Source organism: Physeter macrocephalus, chromosome 14 (genome assembly GCF_002837175.3).
Source record: "Physeter macrocephalus isolate SW-GA chromosome 14, ASM283717v5, whole genome shotgun sequence".
In the NCBI taxonomy this organism is placed as follows: domain Eukaryota; kingdom Metazoa; phylum Chordata; class Mammalia; order Artiodactyla; family Physeteridae; genus Physeter; species Physeter macrocephalus.
Genome location: NC_041227.1, coordinates 41,568,402 through 41,584,002, shown reverse-complemented (window position 1 = coordinate 41,584,002; position 15,601 = coordinate 41,568,402). Strand labels below are relative to the sequence as shown.

The 15,601-nt window shown below is 51.9% G+C and overlaps 1 protein-coding gene across 1 annotated transcript in view; it reads left to right on the top strand.

The window, feature by feature from the left end:
- The first annotated feature begins 11,250 nt into the window (after positions 1 to 11,250).
- Positions 11,251 to 15,601, top strand: part of SYNDIG1 (synapse differentiation inducing 1) — a 37,895-nt gene continuing 33,544 nt past the window's right edge. Inside the window, exon 1 of the mRNA XM_028498003.1 lies at positions 11,251 to 11,496. Coding sequence (XP_028353804.1) covers positions 11,251 to 11,496 — 246 coding nt within the window. The remainder of the gene's footprint in view (positions 11,497 to 15,601) is intronic.

The window sequence follows — 15,601 nt, the reverse complement described above, 5'->3', positions numbered from 1 at the left end:
CATTTTGTAAAGAGGCCTGTGGGAATAACTTCTCATCTGGAAATTAAATTTACCTTTACGAAGTAAATATTTTGAGGGCATCCTACATACTTATGATTTCCAAAGACAAATTCAAAAATATTGTGTGAAGTATAAGCGTGATTGGAACAGCAGTGTGCTATTTACCGGTTTAATTTTCTATGTCAAGGAAAACTCTCATATAAATGTGGGACTTGTGGCATGTTTCTTACAAAATAAAAATCAATATCTTTATATTCTCATCTCACATGTGCCAGGAAAAGGCACTGGAGCATGTAATTATAGCCATTTGATGAGGAGAGAATCTCTGAGATAATAAATCCATCTGTCATAAGAACACAAGGGGATCATTCATCACATTTCCCTGAAACACTTTCCAATAAGCAGAAGGGTTGGGACATCAAACCAAATTTGTATGCCAAGGAAATAAAAGCCTTTTTACTTGTTCAAGCTCACACTGATCTCTCGGCTGCGGCTTCTGAGCCCCTGCTCAGAATTGCGAGTGGGAGAGAGCCGTCCGTGTATCTGTGGCCACCTGGAACTGGAATCTTTCATCGTTGTACGACTACAATTATTGTAATGAAATCAGCTTTTACATATTTACAGGTAGCTGTGAGCTGAACGTGCTAACACGGTAAATGTGGTTTGAATAACAGTGAAAGGCGGGCCCATGACTTTGGTGAATCTCTTCCATACTCAGTTTTGAACAAATACCAGTAAAATTTGGTTCTAGACCAAATTGTAGTTTAATAAAGTTTCCCCAAGCTTAGCCAAAGGTCCACCTATTTCAAGCAATACTCATGTGAACAAAACCCAGTACCAAGAGGATCCTTTGGAGTCCCCGAGGGGCAAATTTGCTCGACAGTACATGAAACGTGTCTCCTCACGGGCCTGCCGCTAACTCCTGCGTTCAGTGACCTCCACGTGTGCAGAAAACGCTCTTCATGGCCTGGAGCCCAGGGGATGCCATTTAACCTTGGCCCATGGTAACAAAAACCTCATCTCCCACCTACCACATCATAATGTCATAATGACGTTATGTCATAAGAAAGTTTGTGGGAAACCATCAGCATTCAAGCTTGTTAGAAGAAGCACATCCTTTGAATTCAAAGTATTGGTGATGACCACGTCCTTTTTAAGGGACTCGTGGGAAGTGTCACCCCCATATTATGGTCTGTTCAGCTTTCTGTCCGTCCTGCTGCTGGGGAACAATGGCAGAAAAGCCACAGAAATCCAGGAGGAGCCCAACTTCATGACTGCCAATATTTTCCATTTTTTCCCTAACAAACAATTTCACAGCGTTTCCTAAAAACAGAAGGAAAAGCTCACAGGACTGACACACAGGTAGTTTGGGTGCATTGTGAATTCTGAGATGCAAAAAGAAACTAACACGGCGGAGGTGGTGCAGGTGGCTGGCACTCGTGGGCTGAGGTTAAGCTAGATTTTTGTTAACAAGAGGCATTTGGCTGGTGCAAGGATCATCGGATCGTTCAGACCGTTAGCAGGGGAGGGAGACTCCATCATTCCGGATGGAGAGCCTGCACATCCTCCTCGTGGCCCCGGGGGCTTGGTGCTGATACTCACCTGGAGGAAACAGACATGGAGGAAGCGAGAAAGAGGTCTCACTGTGCAAAGTGCCGAGGATTCCTGTCGGGCTTGTCTCCAGGGAGGGTGCTGTCCTCCTTCACAGGTGGGAGAAAGAGGGATGGTCCCACCTGGACTGGCCTGGGTGTCGGCAAGGGTCCCAGAAGGAAGGCTGTTTCCTCCTGGATAATGAAAACCACACTGCACACCACAGCCCCGTCACCGGAGGAATACGAGGCCAAGTTAGGAAAACAGCCTTTGTCCAGTTAAAGAACAAATCCACACAGCAGAGGACGCGCGTGCTGTTGACAGCAGTGTTAGTTGGAAAACGTTCCCTTTGCACGGTGCATCTGAGGCACCTGTAAGTCTTCACGTCGTATGAAGCAAAACGTACGCCAGCCTGCAGTGGTGCCGTGGGCACAAATCTGGAAAGGTGAGAACCACCGGGGGGTCTGGGGGACGTCTGTGTAATCATCAAACAGGTAAAACTTGAGAAGTCAGGGAACGTTCCTCAGAGTGGAAAGAAGTATATTGAGAAACAGAACACGTTGCTTGGAGTCATAACCTTACATAAGACGTTACCCAGAGAGGTCTACACTGTAAAATGCAGATTCGGGAAGGATTTAGCAGAGAAAGCAGTGGTGTTTCAGGGAGGCTTGGTGGTGGAGGGTCAGGGATGCAGTGGAGGGACAGCTGTAACTTGAGGTCAGATCCCAGAGGATACCTGTCTCTCCAGCAAACCATCCCGTGCTCTGCTGGCCCAGGCTGGGTGAAATCTGGACATGGTTCAATATGGTAGATTGTATGGGATTTTCCTCTCGTGTTTCTTCTAGAAAATAGGGAGATTTTCAAGCCTTTGGTAAGCTAGTCAATTACTGTGTCTCCTCTTCTAGTACTTTTGCTTTGATCCCTTTGATACATCGTTAGGTAGCAGATCCCCCAAACTGAGTTAAATAAAATGCAGACACGCGGGGGCCCCTTGAGCAGTTGCCCACCCCCGTCGCCTCGCCTCTCGCTCTGTCCCCACCACCTCCGGCCTCCTGGTCCCCCTTGATTTCCCAGCACCCAGGCAGCTTTGCAGCCCCCTCTGGACCCAGAGTGTTCTCTCCTCCCCTTCACTTGGCTGCCTTCTCGCCAGCATCCAGGTCGCAGTGCTGAGATGCCGTTGTTTATGTGTGTGTGGGTTTACTTGATGATTTTCTGTCGTGTCGGACACGGCCGAGCCATCTTAGGCTGAGTTTCCCAGAAGCAAACGCAATGCAAGGATTCATGAGCACGTGATTTACTAGGAAACGGGGAGCAAGGGAGCAGGGTGTCGAGAAAGGAGGGGGTTTCAGACAAAGCACAGAGGAGGCCCAGCCTGGCCTCGGGACCTGAGGTATGGGCAGAGCCCCCATGGCCCCGGGGGCTGTGGGTGAGTGGATTTTAGCCTCCTGGGAAAGGAGCAGAGACAGGAGCTCCTGGATACACCCCCAAGCTCAGCACCGAGTAGCCACCTAATGATCCTTTGTGCTGATTGGTTTCTTAGTAAATAAATGACTGTCAGAGGAGCCCTCCTGGTCAGTGTCATGCTTTTTTCAAAAGAAATGAAGCCAGACTCTACCTGTTTGAGCACCCAGGCTCCTTGAGGTCTTCCTGGTGAGCATTTATGTGACCTCGACTTTGTTTAATGAGGTGCTTTAAAAAGTCTCCCACGTCAAGTGCACGGAGCCGACGCGGGACCCGGGCCTCTGGTACTTAGCGCCCCGTAGGCCCTGCAGCAGCCCCAGGGCCTCCGTGTGGGACATCCCGGCAGCAGCTGACTCTGTGCTGAAACACAAGAGCAGACCATGTTTCCCACAAACCACAAAAACAAAGATAGGCTCCAAATAAGGACGGAGAAAGCACGACATGAAGACTGTTATGAACACAGTGCCATTGGCATTTCATTAGAAAAGAGAGAAATCGTGAGGTCATCCTAGCCAGACAGAAGTGCCCCATAACTGCAGGGGGAAGGGAGGAGAGGAGCCGGTGCCCTGACAGCCCTGCTCAGCCCCTGGCCAGTCCTCAGTGTGTCCACGGGGTCGAGCGGGAGCAAAGCACCCAGTGACAGCCACGCCATTCCTCTGGGGAGGACTGGCATCGTGTCACAGGGACATAATCAGAGGTGCTTCTTACGGACAAGGGCAGAGAACAGAAGGAGTGACAGTCAGTTTGTCATCGTTGTTGTTTACTTGCTGAAGTGGACGTTTGTCCAGAGGTAGGTAGCAGGGCAGATAACCAGGGACGTGCCTGACACACGACGGTGCAGAGACACCCCCACCCCCCAGCGATGGAGCATCCCCCGTGACTCCCCATCCAAACACCTCTCCTGAGCCTGGCAGCCTCCATGTGGGCAGGTCCCGGCTGGCTGGGGTGGGGCCTGGGCGTCTGCATTCCTGACGGCTCCCAGCAAGGCCGACACTGCAGCCCCTGGACCACACTGTGTGAGCAGTGAGGACAGAGAGCTCCACTGACCAGTGGTCCAGGCGGCTTCTAACCCACTTCACAGACAGAGAAGGTACAAGACTCACCCTTTCTGGAAACGTTTCCCTCTCTAGAGATGGGCCGCCTCTTGTACCCCTTTGGATGCCCGAGGACCCATCTCTCCTTCTTCTAAGGATGGCCCTTAACGCATGGAGACAATGCTCACCCCCAACCCTGCCCTCCCTGGGGTCCCCCTCTTCCCGGTAGGGCATCTCTTTACTCTCCTCACCATCCTGGTCGCTCTGAATCCCTCTTGAAATGAGTCGAGAAATGGATAATCCAGAGGTGATCTGCCCCCTGTGAAGCAGACTGGAGCTCCCTGACCCCCTTTCTGGACCCTCCCTCCCTGAGGCCGGCTAGCGCTGCCAGGCAGCACCTGCACCACTGGCTGCCCCCTCCCCTGGCCAGTCTCTTTCCATGAGTCCTCACTGCCTCACGCTTAGCCTCAGGGTGACAGGGGGAAGGTGAGAATGGCTTGAGATCCTCTACACCTATCTTCTAGAAATGCAGCAACTGGTGCAGCTTCACAGAGGAGGCAGGTGAGCTCCTTGCTGGATAGCTGCTGGAGGCTTGGGCTATGTCCTGGCTTCGGGCCGTGTGCACAGGAGGTCCGTGTGCTCCTACGGGCTCACAGCCCTGTCCTTTGTTCCAGCTGGAACTGTCCCCCCGTAACAGCCCCATCTGCTGTCCTTAGCACGGGCTGGGTGCCCACAGGAGGCCAACCACTGATCTGCCAGCTTTGAGTCCCTTCTCATAACACCTGGAGTCCACCTGGCGGGCAGAGCGTCTACATTTGGGAGGCGGAAGCTAAGGTAAGGGTGACAGGGACTTGCAGGAGTTTTTGGATGGAGCCAGCTGCCACGTAACGGAGAGAACAGGCACTTCACCAAGTAGGAGATACAAATGGCAAATAAGCACACGGAGATGTTCAACATCACTACCTTCAGAGAAATGCAGACTAAAGCCAAGATGAAAGAGCACTGCACAGCCCTTAGGATGGCGGAATGCCAAGAACTGACACCACCAACTGCTGGTGAGGATGCAGAAGCGGGAAGGCCTCTCTGGAAGACAATTGGTCATTTTCCTGTAAAAAAAAAAACCAACACCGAGCAACCCAGCAACCCCATTCCTGGGTATTCACTCTAAAGAAATGAAAACCTATGTTCACACAGAAACCTGCACCAATGCGTCACAGCCTTTATTAGTAAGAATCAAAAACTGGAATTAAACGCCCTTCGGTGGACGAACGGACGAACACACAGCGGCACCTCCCTATCGTGGAAAATCACTCAGGAACAAAACAGTGTGAACTGCTGACACCCCCAGCAGCCTGGGTGACCCTCGGGGCCTCATGCTGAGGGGGCTGGTCGGGGGTCTTGCACTGGACAGATTTGGTGTCCTGATTTAGGTGCTGGGTCGTGCTTACGTAAGAGGTGGCAGTCAAGGATGTGGGACTCCGTTCTATCTTTGCAGTCCCTACCGGAACTCTGTTCTATCTCTGAAACTTTTATGTGAGTCTAAAATTGTTTCAAAGGGTGTGTGTGTGGAAATGAAAACCTATGTTCACACAGAAACCTGCACCAATGCGTCACAGCCTTTATTAGTAAGAATCAAAAACTGGAATTAAACGCCCTTCGGTGGACGAACGGACGAACACACAGCGGCACCTCCCTATCGTGGAAAATCACTCAGGAACAAAACAGTGTGAACTGCTGACACCCCCAGCAGCCTGGGTGACCCTCGGGGCCTCATGCTGAGGGGGCTGGTCGGGGGTCTTGCACTGGACAGATTTGGTGTCCTGATTTAGGTGCTGGGTCGTGCTTACGTAAGAGGTGGCAGTCAAGGATGTGGGACTCCGTTCTATCTTTGCAGTCCCTACCGGAACTCTGTTCTATCTCTGAAACTTTTATGTGAGTCTAAAATTGTTTCAAAGGGGGTGTGTGTGTGTGTGTGTGTGTGTGTGTGTGTGTGTGTGTGTATACACATATACATCTCTGTGACTTAGACTTAGTTGAAGAGTTTTTAGATGTGACATCACATCTCACACACACACACAGAGTGAAATAATCTATATGTATACACACATACACATATTGTATAAGGCCATCTTTAATGAATTTTAATGCTCTATAATCTTCAAACTAATATATAATTTAAATACATGCTTTCCTTTCAATAAAGCAGAATATTTCAGAACAGTAAAGAAAATTGGGAAATTAGTGATTTTTAAAAAAACGGCTGGTATCTGATGACCTAGGACAGCCCAGCCAGTGCCTTGACATACAACCAGAGGTTTTCTGCAATGGGATCTCGCACAGAGGCAGCCCTTGGTTTAGAAGATACTCTCATTCTTACAAACTAGGGAGCCCACCTGGGCCATAGGCGCATGCAAATGTGCAGGGCACTGGCCATGGTCAGTGGCGAGGGGTTGAAGGGTGACGGGCTCTGGGGTCCCCGCTCCCAAGTTTCGGGCTGACGGCTTCCTCCTTGCTGCAGAGATGGGAGACGTAGCTCCAAAGGCCTCACACTGTACAGAGGCTGGTGCCTTTGGCCAGTACCTGATGCTACGAGAAGATGAAGGAGACGTCAATCAAGCCAGGCGGGGGATCCACAGTCTGCCCTCACCAGAGCAGCACAGACGTGACTCCCACTCAAGCCAGAGAGGCTTCTGGAGCCTAGGGTGGAAGGCAGGCAAGGGTCCGTGGAGGGAGGTGGCCGCCAGCCTCTCAGAGGAAGGCACGTGGTTCCCACCTGCCCCTCCCATGGCACCAAGTGGCTCCTGCACTTCCTCGGGAATCAGGGCCTTTCTGGTGGGTGGACGGATGGGTGAGGACAGGTGGATGGACGTTGTATCCCCATAGCTTGTTCCTGGGAGGTGCGTGCTCCACTGGGCCCTCCACCCTCCTCGCCTCTCAGCCGAGGGCAGCATCCCTGTGGGCCCTAGTGAGCCCCCCGCTGCCAGATTCGCCTGGGAGACCTTCGCCACCTGGGCCCCGGTGGTGGGCATGCGCAGGCTCCTGACTGCTCAATGCCCCAGCTTTGTTCCAGAAGTCGCCCTGGGCTCCGCAGGTCTCTGAGCTCCTGAGGGCAAGTGTGTGACATCCCACACTACTAAGTAGCTTCTCTGTGGAAACATAAAAAGGACGAACTTGATGAAATACCAGTGTAAAATGAATTACTCATGTGTCATGAAAAGAGTGAACTTGATATTTTTTTCACTTTTCCCTGCAATGCTCACAGTGTTTCCATTAAAGCATAATGAAAAAAGAGGGGAAAGTGTATGAAATTTTTAATCCCCAAAAGAAAGAAATTCAATTTAAAGTATAATTTTTTTTCCTCCTAAAATGGCACATGTGTGAGGGGTTTTTTGACTTTTTATTTTCGAAATAATTTCAGACAGAAGAATTGCAAGAAGGGTACAGAGATTCCCTATATGGTTGTCACCCGGTTTCCTTCAGTCTTAACAGTTTACCATGGGTGCGTTACCATTCTCTCAATGTACATATGCTTTCCTGAGCTCTTTGCAAGAAAGTGTCAGACAAGATGTCCTTTTACCCCTAAATGAGCCCGTCGTATTTTCTAAAAACAAGTTCAATTATAAAAGTCGGGAATCTGCAACGGGAGAGGCCACAACAGTGAGAGGCCCATATACCACAAAAAAAAAAAAAAAAAAAAAAAAAAAAAAAAAAGTCGGGAAATTAAAATCGTTACAATACTGTCATCTCATCTATAGACCTTATATACATTTTCCCAGTTCTTTCAATATTGTCCTTTATAGCAAAAGGAAAAAAAGTCAGGCCCAGAATCCAGTGCAGGAGCCCATCTTGCATTTTCTTGCTGTGCCTCTTTAGTCGTCTGTAATCTGGAACCTTCTCTGTCACCACCCTCATTCCCTTGACATGCTTGGAGAGTACAGGTCGGTTATTTCACAGGGGAGCCCTCCCTCTGGGTCGTCTGGTGATCCTGCTGCTTGGATTCAGGTGACGGCGCTCTGGGCGGGACCGCCGCGGAGGAGACGCTTGCCTCCCTGTGTCGTGTCGCTGGCGTGTCCCTGGTGCACGTGCCCGTGACCGGTGGTGACTCCATCCCGTGTTGCAGGCGGTGCCTGCCAAGTGTCTCCTGGCTGAGCCACGTTTCTCTGGAATTGATAAGTGTCTTGCAGGAGGTGCTGTGTGAGGATGGGCCATCCTGCTTGTCACTGGTTGTTCACCTACTGGTCTTAACGTCCTTCACAAGCTCCTAACCCCACCGTTCCTTCTGTATTTTTTAGCTGGCATGCAGCTGTGGGGAAGAGTTTTCCCTTCCCCCGTATCTATTTCTAGGCATTTATTACTTCATTTCAGGCTGGACCATTGATTCTTACTGTATGGGTTCCTGTCCATCCGTTACGGTATTTACTGTGTGTTTATTCTCACTTTGTTACAGATATGACGGCAGGCGCCCCTTCTGGTTGGCTCTGTGTCCTTTTGACACAGCCTGTCATCCATTAGCCTTTTTATCATTATTTCCTGCGCAGAGAGCTGCCCCAGGTCTGTCCCGGATGTTGACGGCCCTGACCCTGAAATCAGCTGTTTCTCCAAAGCACCCTGGCTCCTTGTGTTGGAGAGCCGTGTCTAGAAACCAACGTCCGGGCACTGGGTCTTCTCAGCGCCTGGCGGGTGGGCGCGTTGTTCCCAGGCCCTCTGGCAGAGCAAGCCAGGAGAAACATGTAGCACACAGGTACATAAACACACCTGTGTAACCAAGTGTGTGTACACAGACATACTTATTTTTTATCTACTTACAGATAGATAGAAACTAACATCCTCAATCCAATCCAAACAGCTCACACCACTACCACACACTCTTTTTTCACCTGCGCTTTATCCCATGTGGTAGATGCCTCATAGTTTATGTAACCACTGGATGCCTCGTAGTTTATATAACCACCCTCCTTCGAATGGGCATTTAGATCGTTTCCAATATTTTGCAATTACATACTAGGTTGCCATGAATAACCTTGAGCATATGTATTTTTCTATTATTGGAGGTGAATCTTCAGAATAATACCTAGAATTGAGATTACTGAATCAAAAACTCAGCACATATTTAATTGTGTTGCATGTTGACAGATCTGCTTCCTAAGGTGTCACCAGTTTGCATCCAGCCAACCTGGGTGCCCACAGCCTAACTGACAGGATGGCTGGTTGTGCTTTCTCCTCGTTGACAACTCGATAGGTGAAACACAGTACCTTAGTGTGGTTTTCATTCTCCTTTCTCTAAGTGAGGGTGAGAATCATTCCACCTGGACCAGGTGAGGCCAGCAGAGCACCCAGGCCACGGAAGTTCAGATGCTGACCCTGCACTCCCGTGACTCTGAGAGTCAAGTCCTAGTTCAAACCAATCCAAACCCACGGTGCCAAAACTATCAATAACTTGGACTTTCCATCTGCAAACTGTAGGTTACCCTCTGGCAAACGTAACATAAAGGGGAAACAAGAAGATCTAAAGAAGCGACCATCACCTTATGCAGTTGTACATGTAGCTCTTAGGTGCAGAATATCACACGTGGAAATAATGCAGATTTGAAGCAGGGATTCACATTTAGAAACTGGATCCGCAGGTGATACATCGACATGCCAGGGCTGGTCTCGGTTGTGACACCCACACCTGTGGTTGGTCCTGGAGGGCCGTGTCTGTGTGTATTTCCTGGTTTCTTGTCTGGTGTGGGATAAGCCCTGGTCGCAGCAGTGGAAAGCGGCCCACACTCCACACGGTCTGCTGGGGGCCCCTCTCCCACACCAAGTCCCCTCACTCCCTATAGCTCTGCGTGTATACAGTGCTCATTCCCGGCCCAGGGCCTTTGCACATGCTACCCCCACGTCCTTACTGAGCAAGGGGCCTTCAGAGGGGAATCACAATTTCTTGGACAAAATCTGAAGTCCAGTAAACAACCTGATTATATCCACACTGTGAAAACAAAAACATGACAGTGAAAAAATCATATAATTTCCAACATAGATTGATTGCTTGCTACATGCAGGTTGGTTTTACCTGATGCATGTAGTGTTATTTTAAACCAGGTCTTCTGTCTTTGAAAACACACGATGTGTATTTGTCCTTTGTGCCTGTTTATTTGGAGGTAGATGGGATTCATCATCCCGGATGTCCACGTTCCTGTGTGTCCCCATCTTCTCACCCTCCCAGACGTTCGCCGAGTGTGGTGGTCTTGCCCTGATTGAAGTTTTAGGGTGTCTGAACCCCCCAGTTCTTCCACAGCCTCTGCAGCAGATGCTCTCAGCCTACCCCCAAGTATCACCCCTGCAGGAGAAGCCCCCTGGCCTGGCCTCTGCCCACCTGAGGACCTTCTCTGGGCCCTGAAGCCTTCCCTGCAATGTGGGAGAACCTCTGCCCCCAGGCACTCACTGAAACTGCCGGGAGGCGGTTCCCCGGGGGTTCCCTCTACCACATGGCCCCCGAGGTCCCAGAGGGACCAGGCTCCAGGTGCCCACAGAGGACCTGCCTTGGTAATACGCCCTTTACTGGCCTGGTCTGGCCACGCCCCACCTCCCCTCCTCCCTGCCAGCATTTCCCGTGGTCCTCTACCAGGAAAACAAGTGCACCCAGTCCTTGACTCAAGATCTGCTTCTGGGGGAACTAAACTAAGACGGGTCCTGAGAACGTTTTGTAGGATTTTCCTCAGGACCCCTGAGCACTTCCAGATCACAAGAAGGGCAAGTCTTAGAGGGAGCCTGTCATCGTAACCCAACCATCGGATGGAAGACCATAGCTGGTGAGAAAACGGTGTTTAAATTAATTCAGGAAAGTTGACTAACAGCCCCCCGGTAGAATTTAGGGCACAGTGTGTTTAGATACTAAAATATGTCCCCCAGGTTCCATGTTGTTGAGCCCCCAGACCCCTGCACATCTTTGCATCTATGACCCTGTGTGACATACACAGAGTGGGCCCCCAGCAGAGTCTGGTTTTGATTGATCTGATTCAAAGGAGAGGCCAGTGGGCCTGAGGCTCCAGGGGAGCCTGGGTCAGAGGATTCTGCCGAGTGCTGAGGGATCTGGTCTTACATAGCGCACCTGCCCATGGAAGACCCCCAAGTGGACACAAGTGGAGCAGTGGGGCTACCCCGACAGTGCAGGTGAGGGAGTATGGCCCAGTGCCCTCCCTGCAAGGACTTCAGGGCTCACAACCCAGACAGTGGTCAGGAGAGGCACTTCCGTCTGTGGCTGTGGAAGCTCCAGGTGTCAGCAGCGCTCACCCACACTCCTCGCTCCTCCGACGTGGATGGCATGTTGCACCCCCAGAACATCTGGAGGGTCTGTGACCGACAGGAGGAGGATGGGGGGCTGTGTCCACCTGCCTTTGTCCTCGGTTCTGTTCATCAGCTGCCCTGGGTGAGACAGCCTTGAACCTGACCGAGTCACCATCCTCCCACTGTGGTCCCACCTGAATGGACGGTTAGGACCCTAGGGCTCACAGGAAGGAGAGGAGCCTGGGGCAGCGGGGCTGACTGCCCACGTGGAAGGAGGGCCCGCTTCCTCCCACGCGCTCTGGGCAAACCCTGGAGTCTGGATGCTTCTCAGGTGCTGTCCATGTCGGCTAAGGGCACTTGGGAATTCTTCATGCATTCAACACGTGTGCTGTTGGTACCTGCTATGTGCAGTCTGTGTGCTGTCCTGTGGGATGGACACTGGCCACCTGTGCCACCTGAGCCCCTGGCAGGTGGTAGGGTGGCTGAGGAACTACGTCGGGCATCTTGGATTTGGGTAATTTAAGTAGCTCCGTGGGGCGGTGGTGCCTTGCTGGTCAACACAGACGTGGGCTCCGTGGGCTGAGGCCTCTGGTCTTGACACTCAGTGACCTGGTGGGTCTGACCTGCATCTCAGGGAGCTGGGGTGCTGGGCTGAGTTCCGATCCTGTTCTGCCAGCTTCTCCTTGGGGCCCCGACGCAATAACTCCACGCAGGGCCTCAGGGAAGCCCTGAGGGATACCACTCCACGGGAGGACGAAGGGCGGGGAGACCCCCCACCCACATGTCAGCACGTCTGCGTCTTGGTGAGTTTCATCGCCCAATAACCTTGCTTGTTGTAGAAAAAGTATACCCCAGAAATGCAAAGAGAAAAAAAAACACAACAACACTGATATGCCCATCATCCAGAAGCATCTTAATTTCTGACTTTAGGGAGGAAATATGACTTCTCCCACGTTCTACCCTGGTTTTTCCCTCGGTTATGACAAGCATCTTTCCAGGGCAATGATAAACATTTACGTCATCATTTTCCACGGCCATGTAGAGTCCTCTGTGATTCTGCATTTTTGACGCGGTGTTGTCAGGAGCACCGTGCAGCCCCCACAGGGAATCCCGATCCCGAGTCCATCCTGGTCTCCACCCGCCGCCCCCACCCAGGCCACGCAGAGATGCTCCCCAGAATTAGCCAGCAGAGAAGGCCAGGGGATGAGGAGGGAGTGGGGCTCCAGGGAGCCAGGCAGTGGCGAGGGGACAGTGAGGCCTTGAGAGAGACGAGGGACAAGGCCGAGCCCCTGCTACCCTTCACCCTTGTGGCTGTGCTCACAGGGCTGACGTGTGTCCCGCCCGGTGCTATGATTATCCTTTTCAATCTTCCCGATGAAGAAACCCCAGGGGACAAAGAGCCAGCTCCCTGCGTGGAGGTCATGGACAAGGGCGGACTGCTTGGGCAGTGGTGGGCAGCGTCCACCCTGCCTTGCAGATATTCTAAGCTAATGCCCCACGAGGAGGATTTTCAGAAACAGCTGCTGCGCGTGGTGTGTTTTCTCTACTTGGTTTGATGGTGTCTCTGTCGCCACCCGCCCCCAGGGTCCTCCTCTCCTCTCCTCTATCTGGTGGTGCGCTGCCCGTGGCCACTTGTACCCACAGCACTGCCGTGGATGGGAGGGAGATGGTACAGAGAGCTGGGCTGCTTTTGTCTGCCCTGTCATTTGTCTGAATTTTTAAAAACCTATTTTAATGAAAATTGACTAGTTATTTTGGTGCCATGTAGCCACAACTTTGCAGTTTACAGATGTGGTTCCCTTATGCTCTAAAGAAAAATCTGTGAAGATCTGGGGGAGGGGAAACCTTTGCTTCATAGGCATGGTGGTGTCATTTGAAGCTGTTTCCAAAGATGGGGGTCGATGGCCAGGCAGCCCTGGGTGGTTTGTGGCCTGAGCTCACACCACGCTGCTCTCTGACTGGGAAACTTTCCACTGGCCACCAACAGACCAGTCGAGAAGTGGTTATCAAAATCCCAGGGCCAAGGGGTACAGAGAAGACACCCCAGCTTTAGGCAAGAAACAACTAAGGGCAGTGGGGTTGATGGGTGGCCAGACGCTGGCGTCCAGACAGCTGACAGCACGGAAGTCTGGAGTAAGCGGCCACTGGTCAGACGGTTCTGTAGTTTGGGGACACTGTAACCGCCCAGATCCCAGCAGTGTCCTTTGTAAAATAGAAGTAACAAGAGAAATAGACACAGCAGCTATTTTCAGATTTGGAGTAAGAATCCAGCCAGTCCAGTATTTAAAGCCTTAGTAAACTAAAACAAAACCAAAACACTCCACAGAAGCCAAAAGCCTGAACAAGTACCCACAGACAGAGCTGTCGCTTGGGTGCATCCAGACCCGTCGAATGACGCGCATCCGCTGGGGCGGGGTCTGTCCTTCGGCCCCGTCCTCCGTGTCTCTCGGGGGCCTCGGATCCTGCCCTGCAACTGTCGCTTCAGGGTCCCCTCCCCAGACCCCTTGCAGAGGGCCATCAAGGGCAGCTCGGCTGTTCCAGCCCAGCCCTGAGGCTCCGAGCGCTGTGCTCCCAGAGTGGACACCGTGGGCCTCCTGGGCAGCTCGTCCTGGTGACCCTGCCTGGCCTCCTTCACCTGGATTGAAGGTTCTGGCCTCCCTGCGGGCGGGCAGATGTGCGTCTGCTCCTCAGCCCTCAGTCCCCAGATCCCACCGAGCGAGATGCCTCCCTGAGGGCTGCTTGTTCCCTCTCTGCAGCAGTGAGGATGGGCCTTTCCCTTTCCCTTTATTGTTTGGGAGGTGATGCTGCAGAGGAAAGACAGGAATTCTGCAGACCTGGCCCAGTGGAGGGGAGGCTGCAGGGTCCTGGAAAGATGACCCCAGGGACGGTGACCAACCAGGGCAAGAGCCTGCCCTGCAGGAAGGAGCTGGTCTTCACTGGGAAGGGATGCCTGGGAGCTTGGGACCCATGGGATGCATGCATGTGTGTGTCTGTGTGTGTATGTGTGTGTGTCTGTGTGTGTATTTGTGTCTGTGTGTGTTTGTGTCTGTGTGTGTGTGTGTCTCTGTGTGTATGTCTGTGTCTGTGTGTGTACGTGTGTGCAGGAAGCATACAGTCTAGTGAAACCAAAGACACATCTCCAGACAATTACAATATACTGCTATATAGACACAGAGCAGGGACACCCAGCCCAACCTGGTTTCTTGGAGAAGGTGGTGTCTCAGTCAAGACCTGAGGGATGGCAAGGAGTTAAGCACCAAAAGAGAGGAAATTTTAAGAGGCATTGTAGGTCTACAACGTAGGCAAAGGGGGTTATGTATAGTAGATTTGGTTGCTTAAGGAGCAGCTGACTCTGCCCACAACTGACTCTGTGTGTGTGTGTGTATCTGTGTGTGTGTGTCTGTGTGTGTGCCTGTCCGTGTCTCTGTGTCCATGTGTGTGTATCTGTGTGTGTGTGTCTGTGTGTGTATCTGTCCGTGTGTGTGTCTGTGTGTGTGTTTCTCTGTGTCCGTGTGTGTATCTGTGTGTGTAGGTGTGTCTGTGTGTGTGTCTGTGTGTGTATCTGTCCGTGTGTGTATCTGTGTGTGTGTCTGTGTGTGTGTGTCTCTGTGTCCATGTGTGTGTATCTGTGTGTGTGTGTCTGTGTGTGTGTCTGTGTGTGCACGCACATGCGGAGGGCAGCTGGGTACTGTGTGGACAGTGCATCACCCACTTCCATCCTGGGCCCCTAGAGAAAGTCGCTGTTTGCGATTGGGGTGAGCCCCTCCAAATTCACCTGTTTTCTCTCAGACGAGGCACAAACAGTCCAGCAGGAAGCTTCCGGCACAGGCTGAGTAGAGGCTCTGATTGGCAGTTTTACATGTCTTTGATTAACCAAAACAGGAGGGACACCCGGGCTTGAGACCAGGCCCAGTGACGTCCTTACTCAGATCATAGTCTAAGGCAAGAAGGGGGCTCAGGGCAGGTCCTGGCCCCGACACCTGCCCTGCCTCATTTTGAAACCAGCTTGAAGTCTTGGAACAAAGAGCGGACTCCAACTCTGCCTGTGCGCTTCGCACCCAGCCCCGTCCTCCGACGGTCAAACCTTCACCCAGCTGTCCGCACCCCATCCCAGAGATCCGCGGGTCTGTGAGGTTTAATCTCCCGTGGAACAACCCAGAGCCCATCCTTGGGGTTTTTCTCTTCCTGTGGGGGACACACACTTGCCAGGAGGGCTTGCCACGCCTGACCCCCTCTTCGGGGGATGA